Raw genomic sequence first — 23499 nt, forward strand, 5'->3', positions numbered from 1 at the left:
TTTATCTATCTATCTATCAGAAACAGTACTCAAGTCATAGGCTTTTGAAAAACCGAATGTAGAAGAAATTTCAATTCCGCTTACCGGAATTCTCTGAAAAGTTGATACAGAACTACAAAGTTAATATAATACTTATTTATGAAATTTCGTCAACCTAGCTGAAACGGTACTCAAGTTATCGTGTTCACAGACACGATTGTAAAATTAAGTTTTTCCGACCCAGGGAGGTGTAAAACTTCGAGATTTGTGAAAATCTCGATTTCGATGTTTTGCACAATTACAATACTTTCTCTATACTCCGTATACGAGAAAGTAAAAAGGCTGTCAGTTTTTTTTTGTAAAACCGTAGGGGGGGGGGGTCATCCATAAATGACGGCAAGCAATTTCTCCCTACTTCCCCCACCACCCCTATGGTCATGCGTCGTCAAAGCCAGGCATATTGTAATTTAAAAAAAAACGCATCTATTTTAGTGGCGGGTTTACATTTTAGGAATAGCTCACAATAAAGTAGTCACATCGATAGGGTGGGCCTTGAATGAAACTATCTTCAGTACAGAAATAGCAGGTGAGAAACTGCTGCATAAATCTAGCAGTATATTCCCCAAACAAACAAGGCATTGTGCAGGAGCCAACAGTATACGTAAGATTAACCCACAACTCAGTGTGTTTGCCAGATCAAAAGCCAGGCAAAGCCAACCAAAACAGGGACAGATATGGCTGCATGAGAAAACAAATTCAATGGAATGTCGTGGAGTAATTTGTCTTATCTCGCTTACTTCTACAAGCCAGTAAATTAACGAGTAATGGTTTAATTAGGCAACGCTGACAGCAGAGAAGCCAGGTGATTTATACACACACTTAAAACAAATAACCTATAATCTGCCACATGTATTATACAGGGAGAGGGGGAGGGGGTAATTTAACAGGTAAAAATGGGGCTGTTGTTATCCGTAACGAGGTGTAACTGTACTTGATAGAACACATGTTAAGGTAGTATAAACACGTAAACAGTCATTATTGGGTATAGAAAATGGAATGATGTTCATTCGTCAATAAAGGGTAGCTATCGTTGAGAGGTATACATGCATCAGTGTTTTGATAGTAACCGACACACACGCGCCAATGTGTTGAACATTTATGGTACACATGCGTCAATATAGGGGTGATGATTTATGATGGTGTACAGGGTTGATACTGTGTGACGGTGAACTAGCTAGCCAGAAAATAGTGTCAATAAACTGCGAGTAAATATATTGTGCATGAAATACCTGGACTGTATATTATCGACACAGCCCTTAAAGCTTAACAAACTAAACGGTGCACTAAAGCCTCTATACGCCTCTATACAAAGACAAAGCAGTGGATCAAAGCTTTCCGTCTAGCCGTGGATCAGGCAGCATAATATTTAGCTATCACACTGAGCTCTACGCCCCTAATTCAACGAAACTTGAAAAATACCCTGTAGAATAGGGACAAGGAAAAGAGAATTCTTAAGAATTTAATACAACCAAATAAAAATGTAGATCAAACATGCGGTTAACCCACATAGATACTTGTGAAATTCGGCCATTTGTTTATTCTTCTCTTATATCGTCCTTGGTGATTGATGTTTGTTGCCGTCCGACCTGTTAACATTCATGCAAACGTTCATGGTGTAATGTATTCCTTATATGACACTACTAGGTCTTCTTTCCCTCCTTTACCTAGGTTCGAGTACCCCCTCGCTCTAAATCAAGGCTCAGCACCCCCTACTGAGGTTCGAGTACTCCCCCCCCCCCCTCTCTTTCAAGGTTCGTCACCCCGCCCAAGTTTGAGTGCCCACTCCGCTCTCTTTTTTTTTAAGGTTCGGGCACACCCTGCCCTGATCCCCCCCCCCCTTTCCATTGTGACCAGCGGGTAATAAAATACCAAAAGGAAGTGAAACTTTCAGTCGTCAATTGTAGGTCATGCTAATGATACAATCTATTTATAAATTAATTAACCCGTTTTTTCCCCCGACAGATTACAATCTAACAGAACCCTCTTCTTGCCGTGGAAAAAAAATCTGATCAAATCTCCACGGTTGAAGAGTTCACAAAAATCGAATATCATTGGACTAAAAAGCATTCGCAAAATATTTTTTAAGTGGCATAAATAAATAACAGCTCTATTGGCTGTGAAGTGAATTTCTAATTAGAGCTAAATAAATGCATTACAAGCAGCAAGGTATCCTTAATAGCCACGACATTTTATGAAGGCTTTGTACGCCACTACTTTCATCCAATCAGTTACCCAATAAAGCAAGACGATCTATAAGCCAGTAACATCTTTGTCATTTGTATTTGAACGCAAGTCGTTCTTGTTCTAGGATCGTTCACCGATCGTAACAAACACATAGGCTATAGCCCCACAAGTCCGTCTGATCATTAAGTGATGATGCAGACACTTATTTAGTTTATGTTTTCTCAGAGAAGGTAACCACTTCAACGCCAAGCTATACCTACATTAATGTAATTTTAAAAATTATTTTAAATTGCCAGCATGTTCTTTTAATTCGGTGTATGTTTTTACATAGTCTAGCCCGGATAAAAAAAATCATGTCGGAAACACGATAGATAACCAGTATTAAAATCACAAACCAAAAGTATTTTAGCCATTGCCTGGTAGAAATTATACAATATAAGGAAATATTTCTGTAAAAAAAAATTTGAAGTGTCAGGGTTTTTTTTTAAAGATTTAAATCTAACGCATAACATTATAAGTGAACAATGCTCCTCAAAGGGTAAAACACGATTTCCTCCTCACCCAATGTCCTTAGTTCTTAAATCCAAACACACGTCATTCAGGCGGGCTGAATCCACGACGTAACGACAACACTCTCGTTTGCGTCTACAACCGTTATCAGCTATGACGTCACACGCATACCAAGACACAAACAGAACCTTTACAATCTATTTTAAAATCGACAGCTCAATAACCACCCCTCCCTTCCCTCTGCGAGTTCGAAATGATTTTGGCGACCAAAATTGGCAAGCGGGGTTCTAGATCTATGTAAAGCGCACGCGTTTGCACATTCTTGAAACCCCTATGGGTAAAAAAAAAATACAATACAATCAAGCTTAAGGGTATAATGCAAGAATGAAGTAGATATATCTCAAGGGTGTTCAGGCCTACGACGGTGCTGATAAGAACCCAGCTGAATGGCACAGGTCGCCAGCTATCTGAACAAATTAAAGCTGTACATTTACGTTGGGGACTCGCAGTGCTAAGTTTCAATCAGAGGGGAGATTACTTGGCACATGATCTAGCTCCATGTATATGCTGCGATCAGCTTTGTTCGTAATTAAGGTTAATGTGTTGGACGATGGTGTAAATACAATTAGTTTAAAATATAAAAGAAAAAAAACAAACTCTTATTTTGGACTGAGCGGTCAATAGGGCAGATGAGAAAGAGTTCAACTTATAAAATATAAGCTTAAACCAAAATTACAAGAAAATATAACCGGAGTAATCGAGCCCGTAAACTGTCTACACACTGAGTCTAAGGTAAAGTTGTAAATAAAAGTCACGCGCTGGATATCAGAAGCATTTGTCACTGCTGTAAATGTCATGTCATCGTCCATCAAACAACCTTCCCACGTTCTTGTTGACCAACATTAAAGTGCTGAATGAATTAAACATCAAAATAAGATGCTTGTTGTATTTACTAACATTAGAATATTCGAAGATTGATCTTCAAAACAGAATTATATAAACGTGGCGATCAAAGCAAGTTTTCATTTATAATTGTGCAAAAAATATAAAGCAAAATGATTGAACTGTCTCGAGTGGAAACAGCAGTTTTAAAACATTTTGTTAAATCGCTTAAATTCTTTCATAGTTCTGATAATGGCGCTACCCCTATTAAAAGTAGATCAAGAATGTGCTTAGAAAAATAAATATATATTTTGAGCTCTAGATATATTTTTATGAAAGCTTTTTTTTACAATATCGATTAAAACAGATACTGAGAATTAAACACACTTTCCGTATATAAAAAAAATATTATTTTCCTCAGCCGTACGCGGCATTAGATAAAGTTTGTAAACTACGTCGGCTTCACGATTTTTTTTTTAATGACTCTCTAACAGCAGATACTTTTAGGCCACCTTTTCAAAAAACACAAACGTAGTTTGAATGTATCCATTAGGTACGCCTGCTACATGTGGTGTGTTTGTTGCACATGAATAAACACGTGGACGTCCACATGGACCCGACACACACCTCCACATGAGGCAGATCAAGAGGACCCCCCCCCCTCTCCACCCCACGTGGACGTCATAAATGGGTGGCACCTAATTAACAAAATATAGGACAATATAATTATTATATACTTTGAGACAGATTCATGTATGCAAAACATTTCTCGCTTCTCCAAGTATCAGTTCATGCTTCCAGTTTAGGAGCCGCTAGTTTGACTACACCCAATAACAGGTAAAAACTCTACACTAAGCTTTTTCTTTTAATATTTCCTTTGCAATATTTTTAAAAAATGTGTCTATGAGTTGCAGTTATATAACATTGCAATTTTCACATTAAAAAAAGATTTAAAAACTTCAGTCATTTAGTCAAATTATATAAGTAATATAACTTACCTATATAATAAATGTCCCATTTCACTGCCAAAAAATAAATAATCGAAATCCGCTAATACGCATGTAAAGCCAAGCACGAAAAGGGTTTAATATCCAGATTATCCTAAACAAATCCAAATTTTACAAATCCAATTCCAGGCAGACAAAACTACGAAGTGCGTTAACTGCAGTCAAAGACGAGGGGAAAGAACGTTTAGGCAGGGTGGCCACGTTACAACTCAAGCTAGGCAGTGAGAGTGGCGGCGTACAGGTAAACAGGTAAGGCGTTGACGTCCAACTCAAAGACAGGCTATGCCAATAGCTCCTGGATCTGCTGGAACAGCGGACGGTAGGGGGTGTGGAGGGAATAAAACAGTAGCTACAATAGCCTAGGGATTGGCAGATTAGTTATTCGAGGCAGTCAATAAACGCTTTTGTTTTCCATAAAAAGTAAAACGAAAGATCAAATAGTTTTTTCTCTTTGTTTTTATTTTTTAATTAATGGAGGTAATATTTTTCAAACATAATTAAGTATTGCGTATTAATACTAACAACATGTCATGTGCCATATAACACGTTGATACGGAATTTATACTGAGCAACAGTTGTCCCCAGTTAACGAGCCTCATCTACTAGAGTCAGGGAACTCTGGACCTTGGGTTACCAATTGTGTGCTCTACAACCCCCACCACGCCGTCACCAAATACAGATTGAAAATAAGTTTATTCTGAGGCTAAATGGTTAACCTTTTTGTAATTATGAGATAAGTGAGTTAAAATAATACTTATATAATGCCGCCATCTGAAAAAAGCATTGGCCATTGAAACTCTATGGACAAACGTTACTGTAAGAAGCCAAGCATTTAAAATGATTTTTTTCCCGATGACAGATTAGGGTTCATCAAACAGCATCTAAAATTTCATGCCGCCTGTACAAAGGTTATGCATCTGCTTAGTTTGTCGAATAGTTTTTAAAAATAAATAAATTGCAATGTATGTATTTTAAATATAATTCCAGTACCAATAATACTGCCACACAAACTTTAAATAAAAATTTGATCTGACACTTGTTAGCTCCCCTTGATATGATAGGCTTAGGTACATTCCACTACCACCATAAAAAATAGCTAGCGGTTCTAACACGACAGAAACCACAAAAGTAAATACATAATTAGCAAGTCAAGATGGGAGATAACTGCAAAATTTAATTTAAAGATTATACAACCATTAAGTGTGGGAGCACCTTGATATTGTTTTTACAGATAGCTTGAAATCAAGCGCGAGTTATCTGAACATAAACCCAATACCCAGAGATCAGAAGCAAGGAACGTTGACCGAAATAGACTGGAATTGTAACAAGCAACGACCTCCACAAACAAGCGAGTGGTTGTTCAAAAACTCAACCAACCGGTGCATGCAAGTCAAGCAATAAGCTGTGTGCTACTGACACAAATTGGGGTATTATGGTAAAAGTACAAGCCCTATCTTGAACTTTGACCTTACATGTAGGTATATACTTCTTGGGTGAAATAGGAAGGCTATAAAAATGTAAACCAATCATTCATAATTGTTTCTTATCTGATAAACAGAGAACTAGAAATCGTGTTTTGGTCTACAATTAAAATTGTGATAGTACCTTAGTAAAAGCAATCAGTTTAACTATGTAACACAAAACTAGCTCACACTAAGCTGGACATTCAATACAACCCACGCGATAGAAAAAATACATTATATTTACGCAAAAGAACACCGAGGAAAAATAAATAGTCTTAACGTTCACACTTATTCAAGTATTCACGTGTTTATAGCCAAATGCACATTATTTTACACACGCATTCTAAAAATAAAATAAAATAAAAAACAAAACAACCCAATACATTAGTTATTAAATTATAAAAAATTATCTAAAGACATAATCCCAAATCGTGCGCCGAATGCATCAACGACAAACTAAAGCATGACATCTCTTAATGCACATTTTAGCATTTTTGTATGTATAACGAGAGAGCCCACTGCACTAGCTGATCTGTAACGTCGGGTATCCTATTTAAAAAAGAGACAAACAAAAAACCCTCGGCTATTCGAAAGGTGGGAACCTAAAAACGAACAGCCACACTTCTAAAAGACTGAAGGGGGGAAGTGGGAGGAATCAAGATTTGGCTAAAGGTATTAAATGTACAAACAATTCCGCCCGTATCGAAGTTGGTGCCAGTTTCGAATATCGATCAGCTAGCGTGTCTCCCAGAGACTATCAGATAGCGGTTGTCACAATGGGGGAAGGTCGAACTTTCCCCAGCCATGTCTTATATTAACTGTCATAACAGCTCCAGCGTTCAGATTAATTGCTAGAGTAGACACCCGAGAGTTTTCTTTTATGTGTACTTGTATCACGTGGGTAAGTTGAATGAAAACTAGAAATGCAAAGTCCAATGAGTTTGTGTTGGTCAGATACAGAACAGGAAGAAAAATGATCTAGCAATCAACAACTTTTATAAATACAAAAAGGGGGACGGTAAGAGCTAACAAAAATAAAGCATACTACACACATGGGAGGGGATGTAAGGTGTATATATAAACACATTTTGACACCCCCCCCCCTCTACATGACCAATTCCTGCCCAAGCCACTGACTACACAATGTATTTCAAGAATTCGTGTTTTATGACGTTAAATATATATTCTGTAATAGAATAAAACTAACTATTAAAATCTGCCTTACAATGACAGGTAAATGACCTGCGGGTATGTTCGGAAAACACCATTTAAGGTAATAGCGTATACTCTCCCCTTGAAATAACAGGCTCAAACATAATTGGTGGTTTATTTGCAAGCAAACTTACTATTACCGCTGCTATCGTTAGTCTGCTTGGTCGGCAAAAGTAACATAAAACTAGCTTTATCCTAACACTTCAGTGTGCTGAAATAGCAATTATTCCGCCACGCGTAACGAGACAGTTTCATGCAGATTTGACAGTGTTAAGCCTAACAGCATAATATCTTCACAGAAACGTTAGCCTTTAGGAAATTTTTGACAGTGTTAAAGTTAACATTATATATTTCTTCAGCCTTGAGATTTTTTACAGTTAAGCATAACATCTTCAAAGTGACACTACTTTAGGTGAAGTTTCCCACTGGGGTATATGGTAAGGTCCGGGTTTACAAACGCTAAGCCGGATTAACTATGATTAGGGTTACGTGCGCTGATTAGACGTGCGATCAAGTATGAGCTCTCTGTTCCCCTCCCCTGACCCTTAAAACCACCCATTTCCAACGATAACATAAATATGGCGCTATAAACGAATAAGCACAAATAATATAATCTAAACTAACTTACAGGGAAATCCGCTTTATAATGTAAGCAACGCACATTTTTAAATTTGTAAATTCAATTTCGTTTCGATATCTGGATTTATTTTTTATACACAGCGAAACTTTTCAAGCGTTCAGTTAAGCTCTCAAGCCACTTGCCAAATCGATAATTAGAAATCAGCTTTAGCAGGTCGATACTTCTTTTAAAACATTATCGTCGAATGCCGCACCTGTTTTTAATATTAAATTCCTGCAGAGTCGTGTAAGGTACGCCTGGCTGAGTTTTGCGCCACATGCCGTCGCTTTCAAGGATTACATGAATAATACTATAAGCATGCTATGAGATTGGGTTTCATTTGCAAACGGTACAAAAACCAACAAGGTACTAATTGGAGACTATCACAGGTATGAGAATTTCGTGTAAGATGTTGCATTATGGTCAGCAAGCAAGGACGTGAGTGGTTGATTCAGGCATAGACTGGTATGTCCACAGCCACGGATGCTTGAATACAGTACAACACAATGTACTTAGTCCTTGAGATATTTGTCACAGCCCCCCCCCCCCCAAGTTTCAGCCAGGGGCCTCAAGCAGGATTAACCCGGACCTCAAAATGCAAAATATAAAATATAGTCCTTAAGTATTAAGCAGAATAGTTACAGGGGGCTCCCTTGATACGTTTCATCCAGCTGTACCCATCGAAAGACCTTGACAAACATAGAATCAAGACTAGCTATCAACACTGTAGTGTGTGTCTCTAACCAGATTTTTAAACCGTCCCATTTCAGTACAATCGACGCAGGAGAACAAGCACATTCATAGAAAAAAAAGTTTCTCCCCCCCCCCCCCTACCTAGCAGCACAGATTTACCTATCAAGTTTGCACCAAAATCAACCCGTACAAACAGTAATAGGCTGAAGTTACTATATATTGTATCCGCTCAGTTCACAAATAATCACGACCTAGTGTTTAATCAAGATTGGACTAAACTATGTATAAGTACTACTTAAAATTTGAAATATTTCACGCTGACAAAGGCTTAGGGCTGGGATAAAACAGATTGTTGGTATTCAGACGGGAATGCCTTTTCTCATAATGGATACAACACGAAATTGATATTAAACTTGGTAGCAACAACAGATAAGCCTGTATACTTGATATTTGATATACAGTTAAAAAATTATCGATTGCCGAATCGATCACGACAGAAGAAATGAAAAACCGCCATGATTTACTCGAAACGAGTCACAGTATGAGGATTAGGAGAAGGGAAGACGCACGCTAGACTTTCCCAGAAAATATGGATACACATTTCTTTAAGGTGTTACACAAAAGCAATACACCGGTAACAATGTTTCATTGCATTTGTCACACCAAACACAAAAAAAAACAAACATGGATTCACATTTACTGTAGGTGTTACGTAAAGTAATACACTATTTACAATGTCCGATGGCGTTTGTAGATCTGGAGGCGGAGTCTTCTTGAAGAACTGAAGACAGCAGGGATGTCTTGGGAGATGGCAAAATTAACAGCCGGGAACCCGATGAAATGGAAGAGGTATGGTGGAAGGAGAAAAGAGGACGAAGTCAAGTCAAAAGTCAATGGCGTTTGTCGCACCCAACACAGCTAGGAAAAGATTGATTCACATAACATTTCTTTGTATTACACAAACCAACACATCAGGTAAATAATCTTTAGTACAATTTCTTACACCCATAGCAAATATGAAAACAAACTTAATTTCTTTATAACAATATAAAAGGAACAGATCTTAGCGTTAATTTTTCCCACTCAACAAAGTTTATGAACATACAAATCTATATTATCATCGAATAAAAGATTTTAAAAGGTCAGAGATAGGAGAGATGATCAACGCACAACACACACTAATTGCTCTGAGTTAAAGCTCTTCTACGGTGACCTACCTGCTCATACGGCACCGAGATGCCAGGCATGCTAACGGCACCAGCCGGGGCACCCAGGCGGTGGGAGTGGAACTGTGACGGGAACAGGTTGGTGCTGATGGAGCCGCCGCTGCTGCCGCTTGAAAGACCAGCTTCACCGGCGCTGTCAAGGCGATGCTCCATCCTGCGAAGCTGCGAGACAAGAAAAAACAAATTAATAGAAAATAAAACAGCAGATAAAAGCTATAAAAATAAATTTATTTTATCTATAAAAGCACAACAGTAAAAACAGCAATGAAAGCACAAAGGTTAAGTACGTGTTTGTATATGGGAGGAAGTTTTTACATTTTCTTTTTATTGATTCCCCTTTCTCTCAACCTAAGATAATTAATACCCTTAAAATTGCATCACAATGAAGCTGTGAGCCGAATGTTAAAATCCTTGCATGGCAGATAGAAGATGTTTCAAGGGAGAACTAGGACAGTGACGTATCACAGAGAGACCAGCTAAAGATAAAATACTGGAGACCCTAGTATTAGATTGACAACAGTAAAGAACTCTGCACACATCAGGGAAAGGTATGTTAAAGGCAGGTCAGAAAACGGAAGGAAATGAAACCAGAGTGATAGACTAACAGAAGGGAACAGTCAGCAACTCATCTCTAATGTAACGAACATATAGACGTGTAGTAGATCAGAATTGGGTGTGCTACTAACAGTACTTGGATGATATCAAGGGCTTGAGTAAATGTCAAAAAGCTTCAGTAAATGTCATAAAGACCTTAGGTAAATAACAAAGACATTGATTAAATGACAAAGACCTTGAGTAAATGACATAAAGATCTTGAGTAAATGGCATAAAGACTTTGAGTAAATGAAAAAGACCCTCAGCAAATGATAAGGGCCTTCAGTAAATAGAATAAAGTACACGAATAAATGACAAAGACTCCGCAATTGACGTTAAGACCTCTCAGCAGCTGACATAAAGACCTTCATAAAATGACACAGAGACCTTCAGGAAACGAAACAACGTACGGCAGGACTTAAGTTCACAAGCCCTGAAACTGTGACGCTCATGAACTGACTGGCAGTCAACAACCAACCCAACACAAGAGGACAAGGGCACTTAAGTTCATCTAACAAGGGGATGACGAGGCCATGAATGTAGACAAGCGAACGTAAAAAAAAACTTTGCCACTCACCTCTGCCCTGAGACGACCTAGAGAGTTCCATATCGACGACAGACCTGGAGGTGGAGGAAATGAAAGAGTTGAAATACAAGTGGCATTAATGGACTCCAGCGCCGCTATAAAATGTACTCGTGTCAATCGAGTTTAAATTTTACGAGTTTCATTTATTACTGCACATATGACATGTTTATTTTTGTAATTTGTAAAATTTTAAACATAAAATTTCAGAGGAAGTTCCGAAACGTGATATTTTGGTATTTTATCTGTTAAGTTTTTCTTACAACTCTTATAATCAGGGGTGCCACTCATTTTTTAAGTGAATCCTGAAAATGAATCCCAAAATTTTACCAATCCTGAAACTAAAATTTGAAATTTTTGAAACCCTGAAACTTAATTCCGCGCGGAATTTCAAAATAAAATGGACTGTTATTTCATTATTTTTTGAGACATTTGATTCATATATTATTATGTTCAATTTACATGTCTTTAAAATGGATTTATTTTCTTTGTAACAAGCTTCAAATAATAATAATTAATCTTTAAAGGATTGTGCTTACAACAAAATTAGTTTACAATGTTAGTCCCATATCTAGGCCTACCCCATAATGTGCTATTGTAGAACTCCCCCCCCCCCCCAGCCAGCTTTTATAACATAACTATTTAATTTTTTAGAACTTCCTAGCTTGAGTTAAAGTGTGTAGTCAGCCAACTGTTAAGTAACAAATATTTTGCTAACCTCTATGTCTTGTTATTGAATAATAAGCCCACTATATGCAGACCTCTAATAAGATTGCCACTGTATTAAAATACAGGGTTGACTTACTGTAGCTATTCAAGGCTTTAATTATTAACAGCCACAACAAAAACCTTAAACCCTGTTTTCCCAATCAATACGAATGGGGTCATCCATAAATGATGTCACGCTTTTTTGACGATTTTTACCTCCCACCTCACCTCGGTCACATATCGTCACAAAAAGCCAGACCCCGCCCTCTAAAATGACGTCACACCTCAACATACACCCCCCCCCTAAAAATTGCAGTAGAATTTTTCTTAAAATAGGCTATTTTTCCAAAAATCTTGTCTGACCTCTGTCAACATAGAGTATTTTAATCAATGCCTATTACACTTTATTGAAACAATATTCTAAAACGCGAAATAACGGCTAAAATTAGTTTTCTAACATAGCTTTTCGATAATGCAAAAGTGTGATGTCACACCATCTGAACCCCTCCCCCTCATGACAAAATTACGGACCCCCCTCCCCCTACGAGTGTGACGTCATTTATGAACGACCCCAATGCCCCCACTTTTGATATACATGATGACGTGAAGAAATATCGTGGAAGTTTTAAGTCCATATCGCGGAATAACAGAATTAAGTTAATTTTAAAAATAATTTTAGAAGTAACTACGCTAGTAATACTCATGTCAGAGATGTAGCCGCCCGACTAAGTGAAAAGCTGATTTTTTTTTTACAAGCGGTTGGGAGGGGGCAGTGATAGCGGCTATTTTCTGAGACACGGTACTTCGAGGTTTTTTAAACATTTCAATGACGTTTTACCAAAGTAAAAAAAAAAAAAAATTAGATGTAGACCCTGCTAGATCGTGTAACTAAATTATAGCAGGCCTACATATTTTTTTTACTGATATAAAACGATGCAGATCTAATTTTTTTTCTTGAATTAAAAATAACCACGTTAAAATTAAACAGCGCTTGTAATTGTAGAACTGCCTTGACCGAGAGACACGACTCAGACTGTGCTTGCGTGGTCTCGTGACGTAGGTCTTACGGTCAGCGCGACCTTGAAGAAGCGGGTACGTGGTGGTAAAAAGTGACGGTTAAGTTGAGTGAAAACAGCACAGTTCTATTTCATACATAAAATAGTCCTCCAAATAGATTTTTTCTTTTCTTTTTGTAATACCAAATACAAAAAAAAAATATTTTTTTTATCGGAGCAAAATCTTTGTTTTTTTTAAAAGACGATCGGCGATGCTAGTGAGCTAGATCTAGTAATTGTAGAATTTAGTTGTTTTATTACACAGCCTAGCGGTATCCCATTGATGACATCACGTAAATAATACGAGTTTTACCCCCAACCCATATCGTCATAAAAAATAGCCAGACAGCCACACCACGAATGACATCAAAAAGTTTCGTCTACAGTCTCACCCATCTGATACAGCCGATTTGTATTTGGTTCTTGGCGCACGCGTGAGATTGTTGCTGACGTCATTTACTATTCATTTTTTTTCGGCAAAGGCTATTGGCGGGAGTGTTGATGATAAAAACAATTTTTACAATGCCAACATTTTCAAGCTTAAAACGATCTAAATTTTTTTTTAAACTGCAAACCCGGAAATTTTCAAACTCAAATCTTGCGAATCCGGAAAGGGAAAAAAATATGATTCTCGAATCCGGAAATCCGGGATATCCCGGAAAAGTGGCACCCCTGGTCTTATATTTGATACACTTTTTATTAACTTTTAAAACATCATTGTAGAATATCCGCTCTAAATAGAGAATGAAATATTGGTACGGCTATTTTGCGGAATACAGGTTAAGAGTTTGGGGAAGGGGGGAGTATTGCTAGTTCATTAATGTCGGGGTAAAGATTTATATACATCAAATTAGAGTGACAAGAAAATGTATACTAAAGACTAGCTTACTTAACTACAATAACACCTTAACGGTTTCCTACATGCTAAATGACGATTTTGTAATACAATTTTTTGTTCATCCATCAACATTTTAGCTTTTTATTTTTTTAATCTTATTTGTCTGTTTATGATTTACATTTACATCTCTTCGACATTTAGAGAAATTAGTATTTAAAAAAAGGAAACTCCGTTTGATCATTTAAAGTGGCGAGTATTATTATAATTAATAGATGAGTAAAATAAATGTAAACCCACGCTAATTTAAACAAAAACATCTCATTTAAAATGTATGATCAAATAAAAAAAAAAGAAGTCTGATAAAATGCCACACAAAAACGATTAGCTTTATTGGCAGAAATGTCAGAACCGCCCCTTCTCTGCTGTCTTGACTTGGACATGAAAAGCACTTGAACATCGGCTAACACAACACACAAACATTGAGATTTTAAACGTCTTTGATTGACACGTTTGGAGACTTAGTGACAAATTTCGTATGTCTAAAATGGCTGCTTTCTCCGCGCACGGGCGCAATACAAATAAAATGAATTGTACAGTCTGCATGCTCATTATTAAATGTTGATTTTTCTAGAATTATTGATCAAGGAATCTTGGTAAACTAGTTTTTAATACTAAAATTTCTCGCAGACAAAATATCCCAGACAAAATCATTTGTCCCTCACCACACAGGCTTTTAATAATTCATAACTAAACAATCGAACAGAATATTTTTTAAAACGAATCCTTCGACACAACCCTTTCCCCATTGGCTCATAAAATGATTGCTTATGATGTTAACATGAGCTTAGGATTAGCTTAAGGAGATTAAGCCTGCATCTTGTCGAGGATTTGACCGACTTGTGTGGATCAATAAGCCATTGTTTGACCAGAAACGTCTAGGAACCCTGGCCATTCAAATGCTGAGGCCAGGTCATTGTGACCGCTTATTCTATAGTCCTGCTGAGCCAATAGCTAATCAACAGTGCTTTTTTGTCTCAAGTCTAAATAAACAGCGACCGGAAATGATGTTTTTCTTAAAAACACTTGATACGGGATCATATTAGGTCAAAAGTGGTTTAAATGAAACCTTTAACAAAGGCAATCAGTAATTAATATTTTAATGAGATTATGTACGGCTCATACTACTGTTTTTATGTTAGACTAAGGTCTCTGCCAAGCATCGTAGCACATTGGGCTTGATTTGACTTCTAATTTAGAACTTTTAAAAAAATTAATACGAGAAAATAAACCTTGTGACAATTCAATAAATAACGATTTTTAATGTCCATTCATCTATCCATTTATCCACCTACCTATTTATCAATCAATCCATCCATAATAAAAAACTAAATGCTATGTATGTATGTATGTATGTATGTATGTATGTATGAATGTATGAATGTATGTATGTATGTATGTATGTATGTATGTATGTATGTATGTATGTATGTATGTATGTATGTATGTATGTATGTATGTATGTATGTATGTATGTATGTATGTATGTATGTATGTATGTATGTATGTATGTATGTATGTATGTATGTATGTATGTATCTTTCTGTCTATCCATCTATCTACACCAGTAATATCAGGCCTCACTACATGACCTACTCTAACATGTTATACACAAAACAACATTAACGGGCGGGGAAGGTTGGTGGGAGCGGTGAGGGAGGGGGAGGGGGTTGGAAGAGAGTAAAAGTACTTAGTAGTTTAAGGTAAATACACAAACACTTTAAATCTTTTTTAAAAAAAAACTAGCCGACACATAGATTAGACCTAGCAATCAATACCTTGATATGACAGCTCAATAAATCGATATGAAAATCAATAGCCGTGTTAAATTCTCTCAGATGAGCGTTGAATGTTGTCATTTTAATTTCAGTAAACAAGACTAAATACAACGCGTGCTCTCTTCCATAGAAGTGTCACGTATTTAGGGGGCCATCGCAAAACTATGATTCCTCACAGCGCCTCGCTGCGCATAGATGATATCAACAGGTTTTTAGGCCGAGGCATACATATTTTAAACTACGACGTATGCAGGTTTTATAACCAGTCAAGATCACCGTTTTTAAAAAAAGTTAATTCAGTAAAATTCTTGTAAGCATCTATGAATGGACCAAATAAGGACTTTTAAATGAGAGATTCAGATAACTAGTAGCACATTTAAGGAAAAAAAATCCAAGGATAACCGTTAGTCTCAGAAAAAAAATAAAAAAAAAATTAATATTCGAAGCAAATTTCGAAGTGTTTTCTCAAATCCCCCAAGATACCGTGCCGTATTTTTTATCAAGTAAGTCATATAAAATTACACAGTCAAAACTAATTGCCAATCCATGAAATTAGTTGGATAATTTTGACATAAATATTTTTAATTAACATAATTGGATACAATTATATAAAAAATGTATTGTGTTCTTTGTGAAACCGGAGAAGGCATCAAAGGGGCGATTAAACTTCCACTCACATTATGTTAATTATAAGAGCTCTAATTCACAAATAATGAAAGATAATGGTATCATGGAGAGCTCTACGGGGCCTGGACAAGCACCGTCTCCAATTTGCAACACCGTCTCAGCTAGACTATGCAATGTGAAATATTACCTCAGTATTAAGGTTCATGGAAATATTCAGGGTAGAACCGATAACAAGCAATATTTAATAAGACTTCCACTACTATCAACTGAGACTGGTTGCAATTACATGCCTAAAGTGAAATATAATAACACTTGGCTTCATCATTACATAAAGTGGGAATAATTGATGCGTGGCGTGCACTCGAAGTTTCCGGGGAAAAAAATCCTCCCAATTTGTGGATTAATATCGAACAACGAAAACATGTGTCAGGGGTTTGTCTCAATATTTTTTTGTCCCGGCGCCTTCACTCGTCTAGAGTGAGATCCATTGGATTGTACCCGGTGTACCCATCACTGTCTTGAGAGGCGCGGGGTACCTAATCGCCCATAATGGTACCTAATTCGGCTCTTTAGCACTGGTATATAAAGGCTTCTATCAAAGCTATTTCAACTGAATAGTACTTGGATACAACGATTTGTATCACAGTTGATTCAGCTGTAAACGTGACGTTGTGTATAGTTCCGCAACTACGAACACATTTATGTGATAGCTTGATCAGCTCGCTAAACAGCTGATTAGCTAAGATTAAAATGTTCATATACATGAGCTGATACAAAAAAGGGTAGCAAACTCAATGAGTGTGTCGATTAAAGAAATAAAACGGTAAAAATTGATATATAAACGGAGACAATGAGTATTTGTAGTACAAAATACACCAATAACGTCGTTTCATGTTGTGTGGGCAGCAATCCGTAAACCTAGCTAAACAATTCCTTGCTTTAGGGTGTCTTGTTTTATTATCGTTTTTTTAAAGTAAGACACCCCCTCCCCCCTCCCACACACTATATTTATTCTTTTAAATCTATCAATATAACTGGATGTTTACTACAATTCTAAAGGGGAACAACCAAAGAAATACAGAACACAGCAAAGGATTGACAGAAATGGTAAAAGAAATACATTTAAGAATGTATCATTTGTAATTTAAAAGAGATAGTGTTTGCTGGTAGTTTATAATATAAAATGTTTGCATTCTGGAATGCCTAGACTTAATTCGTCAAATGCCTATTAATTAATGAACAATGATTTCTATGACCATGACACATGAACAAAACCACACATTCCGACAAAGAATATCTAAGCTTTGGATACCGTTCCCCAACACCACATAACATTGACAAAAAAAAAAAAAAAGCGGAAACCCCGCTGTGGGCGATTAGGTACCACCGCCTCTATCTCAAACGTGACGCCACCGCCACCTCGACCTACTTCACCAACTTGAAAGCAAGCGAAGACTGTAATGGCCTGGTTCTATTAGCTTTTGTTTACCCTACAGGAAAAAAAAAATCAATGTGCCTATACAGTTCTGTTTGGACAAAACATAGATCCAGTTCTTGAAAGGTGTGTTCTAGATTCTTAAATCACATACTTTTTTTTTATCACCGCGAGGAGCCATTCAGCAATTTACCATCATTTACCAAAAAAAAAAAAGAAAAAAGAATCCAATTATCCTACGAATTTGTGCACACTGTTAACAGCTTGAATTTAAATAAAAGATTGCAGAGGGTTTTTAGTCACACAGACAGAAAGACACAGACACACTAAGACACGCATATATATATATATATATATATATATATATATATATATATATATATATATATATATATATATATATATATATATATATATATATATATATAATATACACACATATTATCTATGGGCAAATATAAAATTCAATCAAGTTATTATTTGTTAATTATTTATATAAAAAAAATATCTACAGGTTCTTATTCAAACAAAAAAAAATTGAATTAATCATGCGGTATATTTATTCAAGGAAAAAGAAAAAAAATTCGATATTGTTATTTATTAATTAAAAAAAAAAGAATAAGACGTTTTTAAAGTAATATCAGCACTGTAAATTTATTTATAAGGAAAAAGGAAAGTAACTCAATTGTATTGGGGAAAAATGAAAGTTGTTGCTTATATCCCCTGTCTTAACCAGCAATGTTAAGATCCGAAACCTGTAACCCTTCTGCGTATTTAGGGAGCAAGTTGTGAGGTACTTACTCAAGTAAAAAAAACAACTTAAGAACTCTTTCAAGTCTGACGTCTAAACGGCCAGATGGTACTAGCTTATTAAATGAAGAAACTCACACCCAAGCTAGTCTTAGGATATAAAATAATCAAAAGACGTCCTACTAGAGACCCTATTATCTTAAGATTATTTCATTTACTCTACATAAACAAATCTCCCGGTTAATCAGCAACACTTGTTGAATATTGCCAACGTGGATGGTCTCACAGACTTTCCTGAATGGCCAATCGGAAAATGTCGGGCGTGTTTCATTTGGCATCATGGTTAAGGCAGGACTCCCTCGTGAAATCCACTATTTCAGACCAATAAGTAAATGACCGACGCCACCGTCGCCATTTTATTACAGATATGAAAATTTAAGAAGACAATTTTTAAAATGTATCTAGTGCTTCAGTATTAATAAAGCCAGAAGAGTATCATGGTGTAAGCTATCACTAGTAATTAGCTAATTACAAAAATCAATATGCACACTAACCAATACTATGAAAGAGTTGTTCAAATAAGTCTCAACGTTTACTGCCACTAGTGATCAAACATCATTATGTATGGCTCTATAAACCACAAATGATCCAACACCATCATAATGATATGGCTCAATAGACCACTAGCGATTCAACGCCATCATCTACATCTGTTTATTTCGAAATGAGGACCAGATACAATTTTTTAAATCCACAATTATTTTTTTTTTGACTTAGTTACCGTCGGCTGCATAGTTTTCTCACAAAATAGAGGGATCACTTCAAGTCCTAAGTACTTTACTTTGAAAAATACTTTATCAAATACAAGTGAGCCTAAACAAAATTGAAAATAAACCCAAGCCCAGAACTAAAGTGACACGTCAAAGTGAATGCAAGTTTGTACAAATCTCCTGCCAGTCATCTTTTGTCCAGTGCAAACATCACACAGAATACCTGATCAAACGCCACAATGAACGCGTGGGTGTGAAAGGCTGGTATTTATTTACACCGGAACACAAACAAAGTTATTCAATTTTTTTCCCCATAATTCCCTATTAAATCATCTGGTTATTCTATTTTCTTTTAACGAGGAAACAGGGTTTAACGGAGTGAATTCCGTCAATATTTAGTGACCCAAGTCACGTGGTCCTGTTTGCCCGTACAATGCCTTTCCTGTACAAGGGTGTACACGAGACTACAGAAGGAACCAGAAACCGATACCGCCCGTGTCTATTCATTTAAGACAATCCAAGTGCGATCAATGTCAGCCGATATCGTCAATCTAATGTATTGATTAGCTTGTATTGAGGCTAGATATTTCACCATCATTCAGGCATTAACCGTGTAAGAATAGCCTCACGTTTTTCAAACGTTGGATCACTCCGACCGAGGCGGTGTCGGTTAGGGTTTCTATTAGGTGCATTGTCCTAGTTCAAAGAGCGCACGTGGTTTATTAATCTCCGGGGCTCTGTTTGGGTCACGAATTAGCGAGAATAATATTTAAAAATCAGTTTTCCAAATCTTCGTTCAATTTCAGTGGTGTTTTCGCATAAATAAACAGAAACTTGGATAAAAGAACACACCGAAAGCTTTATCCGAGTCCTATGACGGAACAGCAGGTGTGGGTGGGTGGGGGAGAAGACACACCACCCAAGAGGAGCAACACAGAAACAAAATATAGCCAGTTTTAATGAGAAAGTCTGCTTCTCCAGTTAGTCCAATAACTCATTCAAGTTGTATACATCATTAGGCCTGGGTGACACCGTCACCCAAGAGGAGCAACACAGAAACAAAATATAGCCAGTTTTAATGAGAAAGTCTGCTTCTCCAGTTAGTCCAATAACTCATTCAAGTTATATACATCATTAGGCCTGGGTGACACCGTCGGGAAGGGAGGGAGTGACACCATGGCTTGCCGCACCCGGTGACACCCGAACTAGTGACGTCACTTTTGGACAGTTATTTCTATGTTAAAAGCCTTAACAGGATAGTAGCATTTAAATACAGCGAACAGATAGTGCTGACAAGGATACCCATTTTCTAAAAATATTATTCAATATTATGATCTCTTTTAATTAAAAAGCAACGGAATTTAAGACTTTATTCCGTAATAACGTTCCATATACGCTGCACAGTTGCGCGGCCGCACAATTGTTGTAAAACTATAGCGCAGTCATTTTGTGAAATATAAATAAACCTTGTATTAGAGTTCTCAGTGCACCGCGCACATAAGAGAAATTTTGCACACAGGCTTAAGTTTGTCAAAAGGAATTTTGTAATCGCCAGACAACACTGAAATATAGGACAAGCTGTATTAAAACGGCTGGGCATAGCATAGTGCTGATTACACCATCCCTTCGTATGCCGAGGTCAATAAACACTGAACTCTACATCTGCTCAATGGATCGCTGGGCACACATTTGTCGTTTGATTAGATAAACAACGTCGCTGTCAAAGCCGACCAAATTATAGAAAAACAACTATATATAAGATTGAGTTCAGCTTTTTATAGCATGTTCAAAGCTTGTTATAAATTGAGTCATTAATAATAATGCTCAAATACCAAAACACAGTGGTGAAAAAAATCCCTTAACCCAAGTGTTTATTTAAAAACCCTCTGTACTCTATTAGACCAGGGGTCTCCAAACTTTTCAGTCCGAGGGCCGCATTGACTATCATATTTCAGTTCAGGGGCCAGTTTATTCCTGACATGTCGTGATTTTTCTGAGCAAAGTTCCTCAGCCATCACCAACAAATGTTTTTTTCCGTGGACAAAATGATCTCCGCGGGCCGGATGAGAGGACCTCGCGGGCCGTAGTTTGGAGACCCCTGTATTAGACAAAGGTTTTATTTTAATTTGCATACAATCTGATATTAATGTTTATTAAGAGATCGATCACGTTTTTTAAAAAAAAATTGATTGCCGACTGGGACTGGCTTCCAATAACAAATTGTATTTGAAACAAAAGCATGCGGCAAAGAAATAAACATTGGCCATGCCAGGCTTGCAAATGCTGTATGAGTTTTATTTCGCTGATCGATTGTTTGGGTTAGGGCAATCAATAAGAGCAAGTGGTAAAACCAGAGGGCAGTTGTGACAGCCTTTCTGCGATCTGGCATAAATGATCGCCGGCAGGTATAGAGGACATGATCAATCAAACATAGAGGACATTACCTGCCAGCAAAGAGGACATTACCTGAAACCAAAGAAGACATTACCTGCCAGCAAAGAGGACATTATCTGCCAGCAAAGAGGACATTACCAGCCACCAAAGAAGACATTACCTGCCAGCAAAGAGGACATTACCTGAAACCAAAGAAGACATTACCTGCCAGCAAAGAGGACATTACCATGCAAGCAAAGAGGACATCACCTGCCAGCAAAGTGGACATTACCATGCAAGCAAAGAGGACATTACCATGCAAGAAAAGAGGACATTACATGCCACAAAGAGGACATTGCCTGCCAGCAAAGAGGACATTACCTGCCAGCAAAGAGGGCATTACCTGCCAGCAAAGAGGACATTACATGCCACAAAGAGGACATTGCCTGCCAGCAAAGAGGACATTACCATGCCAGCAAAAAGGACATTACCATGCCAACATAGAGGACATTACCTGCCACCAAAGAGGACATTACCAGCCAGCAAAAAGGACATTACCATGCCAACATAGAGGGCATTACCTGCCACCAAAGAGGACATTACCAGCCAGCAAAGAGGACATTACCTGCCAGCAAAGAGGACATTACCTGCCAGCAAAGAGGACATTACCTGCCAGCAAAGAGGACATTACCAGCCAGCAAAAAGGACATTACCATGCCAACATAGAGGACATTACCTGCCACCAAAGAGGACATTACCAGCCAGCAAAGAGGACATTACCTGCCAACATAGAGGACATTACCAGCCAGCAAAGAGGACATTACCTGCCAGCAAAGAGGACATTACCTGCCAGCAAAGAGGACATTACCAGCCAGCAAAAAGGACATTACCATGCCAACATAGAGGACATTACCTGCCACCAAAGAGGACATTACCAGCCAGCAAAGAGGACATTACCTGCCAGCAAAGAGGACATTACCTGCCAGCAAAGAGGACATTACCTGCCAGCAAAGAGGACATTACCTGCCAGCAAAGAGGACATTACCTGCCAACAAAGAGGGCAATACCAGCCAGCAAAGAGGACATTACCTGCCAGCAGAGAGGACATTACCTGCCAGCAAAGAGGACCTTACCTGCCAACAAAGAGGACATTACCTGCCAGCAGAGAGGACATTACCTGCCAGCAAAGAGGACATTACCTGCCAGCAAAGAGGACATTACCTGCCAGCAAAGAGGACATTACCTGCCAGCAAAGAGGACATTACCTGCCAGCAAAGAGGACATTACCTGCCAGCAAAGAGGACATTACCTGCCAGCAAAGAGGACATTACCTGCCAGCAAAGAGGACATTACCTGCCAACAAAGAGGGCAATACCAGCCAGCAAAGAGGACATTACCTGCCAGCAGAGAGGACATTACCTGCCAGCAAAGAGGACCTTACCTGCCAACAAAGAGGACATTACCGGCCAGCAGAGAGGACATTACCTGCCAGCAAAGAGGACATTACCTGCCAGCAAAGAGGACATTACCTGCCAGCAAAGAGGACATTACCTGCCAGCAAAGAGGACATTACCTGCCAGCAAAGAGGACATTACCTGCCAGCAAAGAGGACATTACCTGCCAGCAAAAAGGGCATTACCTGCCAGCAAAGAGGGCATTACCTGCCAGCAAAGAGGACATTACCTGCCAGCAAAGAGGACATTACCTGCCAGCAAAGAGGACATTACCTGCCAGCAAAGAGGTCATTACCATGTCAACAAAGAGGACATTACCTGCCAGCAAAGAGGACATTACCTGCCAGCAAAGAGGACATTACCTGCCATCAAAGAGGACATTACCATGCCAACATAGATGCAATGCCAGCCATTATAGGGGACATTACCTGCAAGCATAGAGGACATTACCTGCCAGCAAAGAGGACATTAGTTGCAAATAAAAAGGACATTACCATACCAACATAGAATGCCAGCCAGCATAGAGGACATTACAAAGTCAACCAAGAGGACAGTTCCCGCTAACCAAGTGGATATTACCAAATTAACACACAAAAAAAGAGAAGAGAGTTATCAACAGGACAGTACGATCTAACAAAGAGG

At 37.8% G+C, this 23499-nt stretch overlaps 1 protein-coding gene across 1 annotated transcript in view; it reads right to left on the reverse strand.

Moving 5' to 3' along the window:
• Positions 1-23499, reverse strand: part of LOC131955709 (centrosome-associated protein 350) — an 82903-nt gene that overhangs the window by 43858 nt on the left and 15546 nt on the right. Inside the window, exons 3-4 of the mRNA XM_059319932.1 lie at positions 11007-11050; positions 9827-9997 (exon numbers count right to left, since the gene is read on the reverse strand). Of these exons, the coding sequence (XP_059175915.1) occupies positions 9827-9997; positions 11007-11050 (215 nt within the window). The remainder of the gene's footprint in view (positions 1-9826; positions 9998-11006; positions 11051-23499) is intronic.

The sequence above is a fragment of the Physella acuta genome, unplaced genomic scaffold (genome assembly GCF_028476545.2).
Source record: "Physella acuta isolate Inbredline_101_S28 unplaced genomic scaffold, ASM2847654v3 ptg001095l, whole genome shotgun sequence".
NCBI classification, from domain to species: Eukaryota; Metazoa; Mollusca; class Gastropoda; family Physidae; genus Physella; species Physella acuta.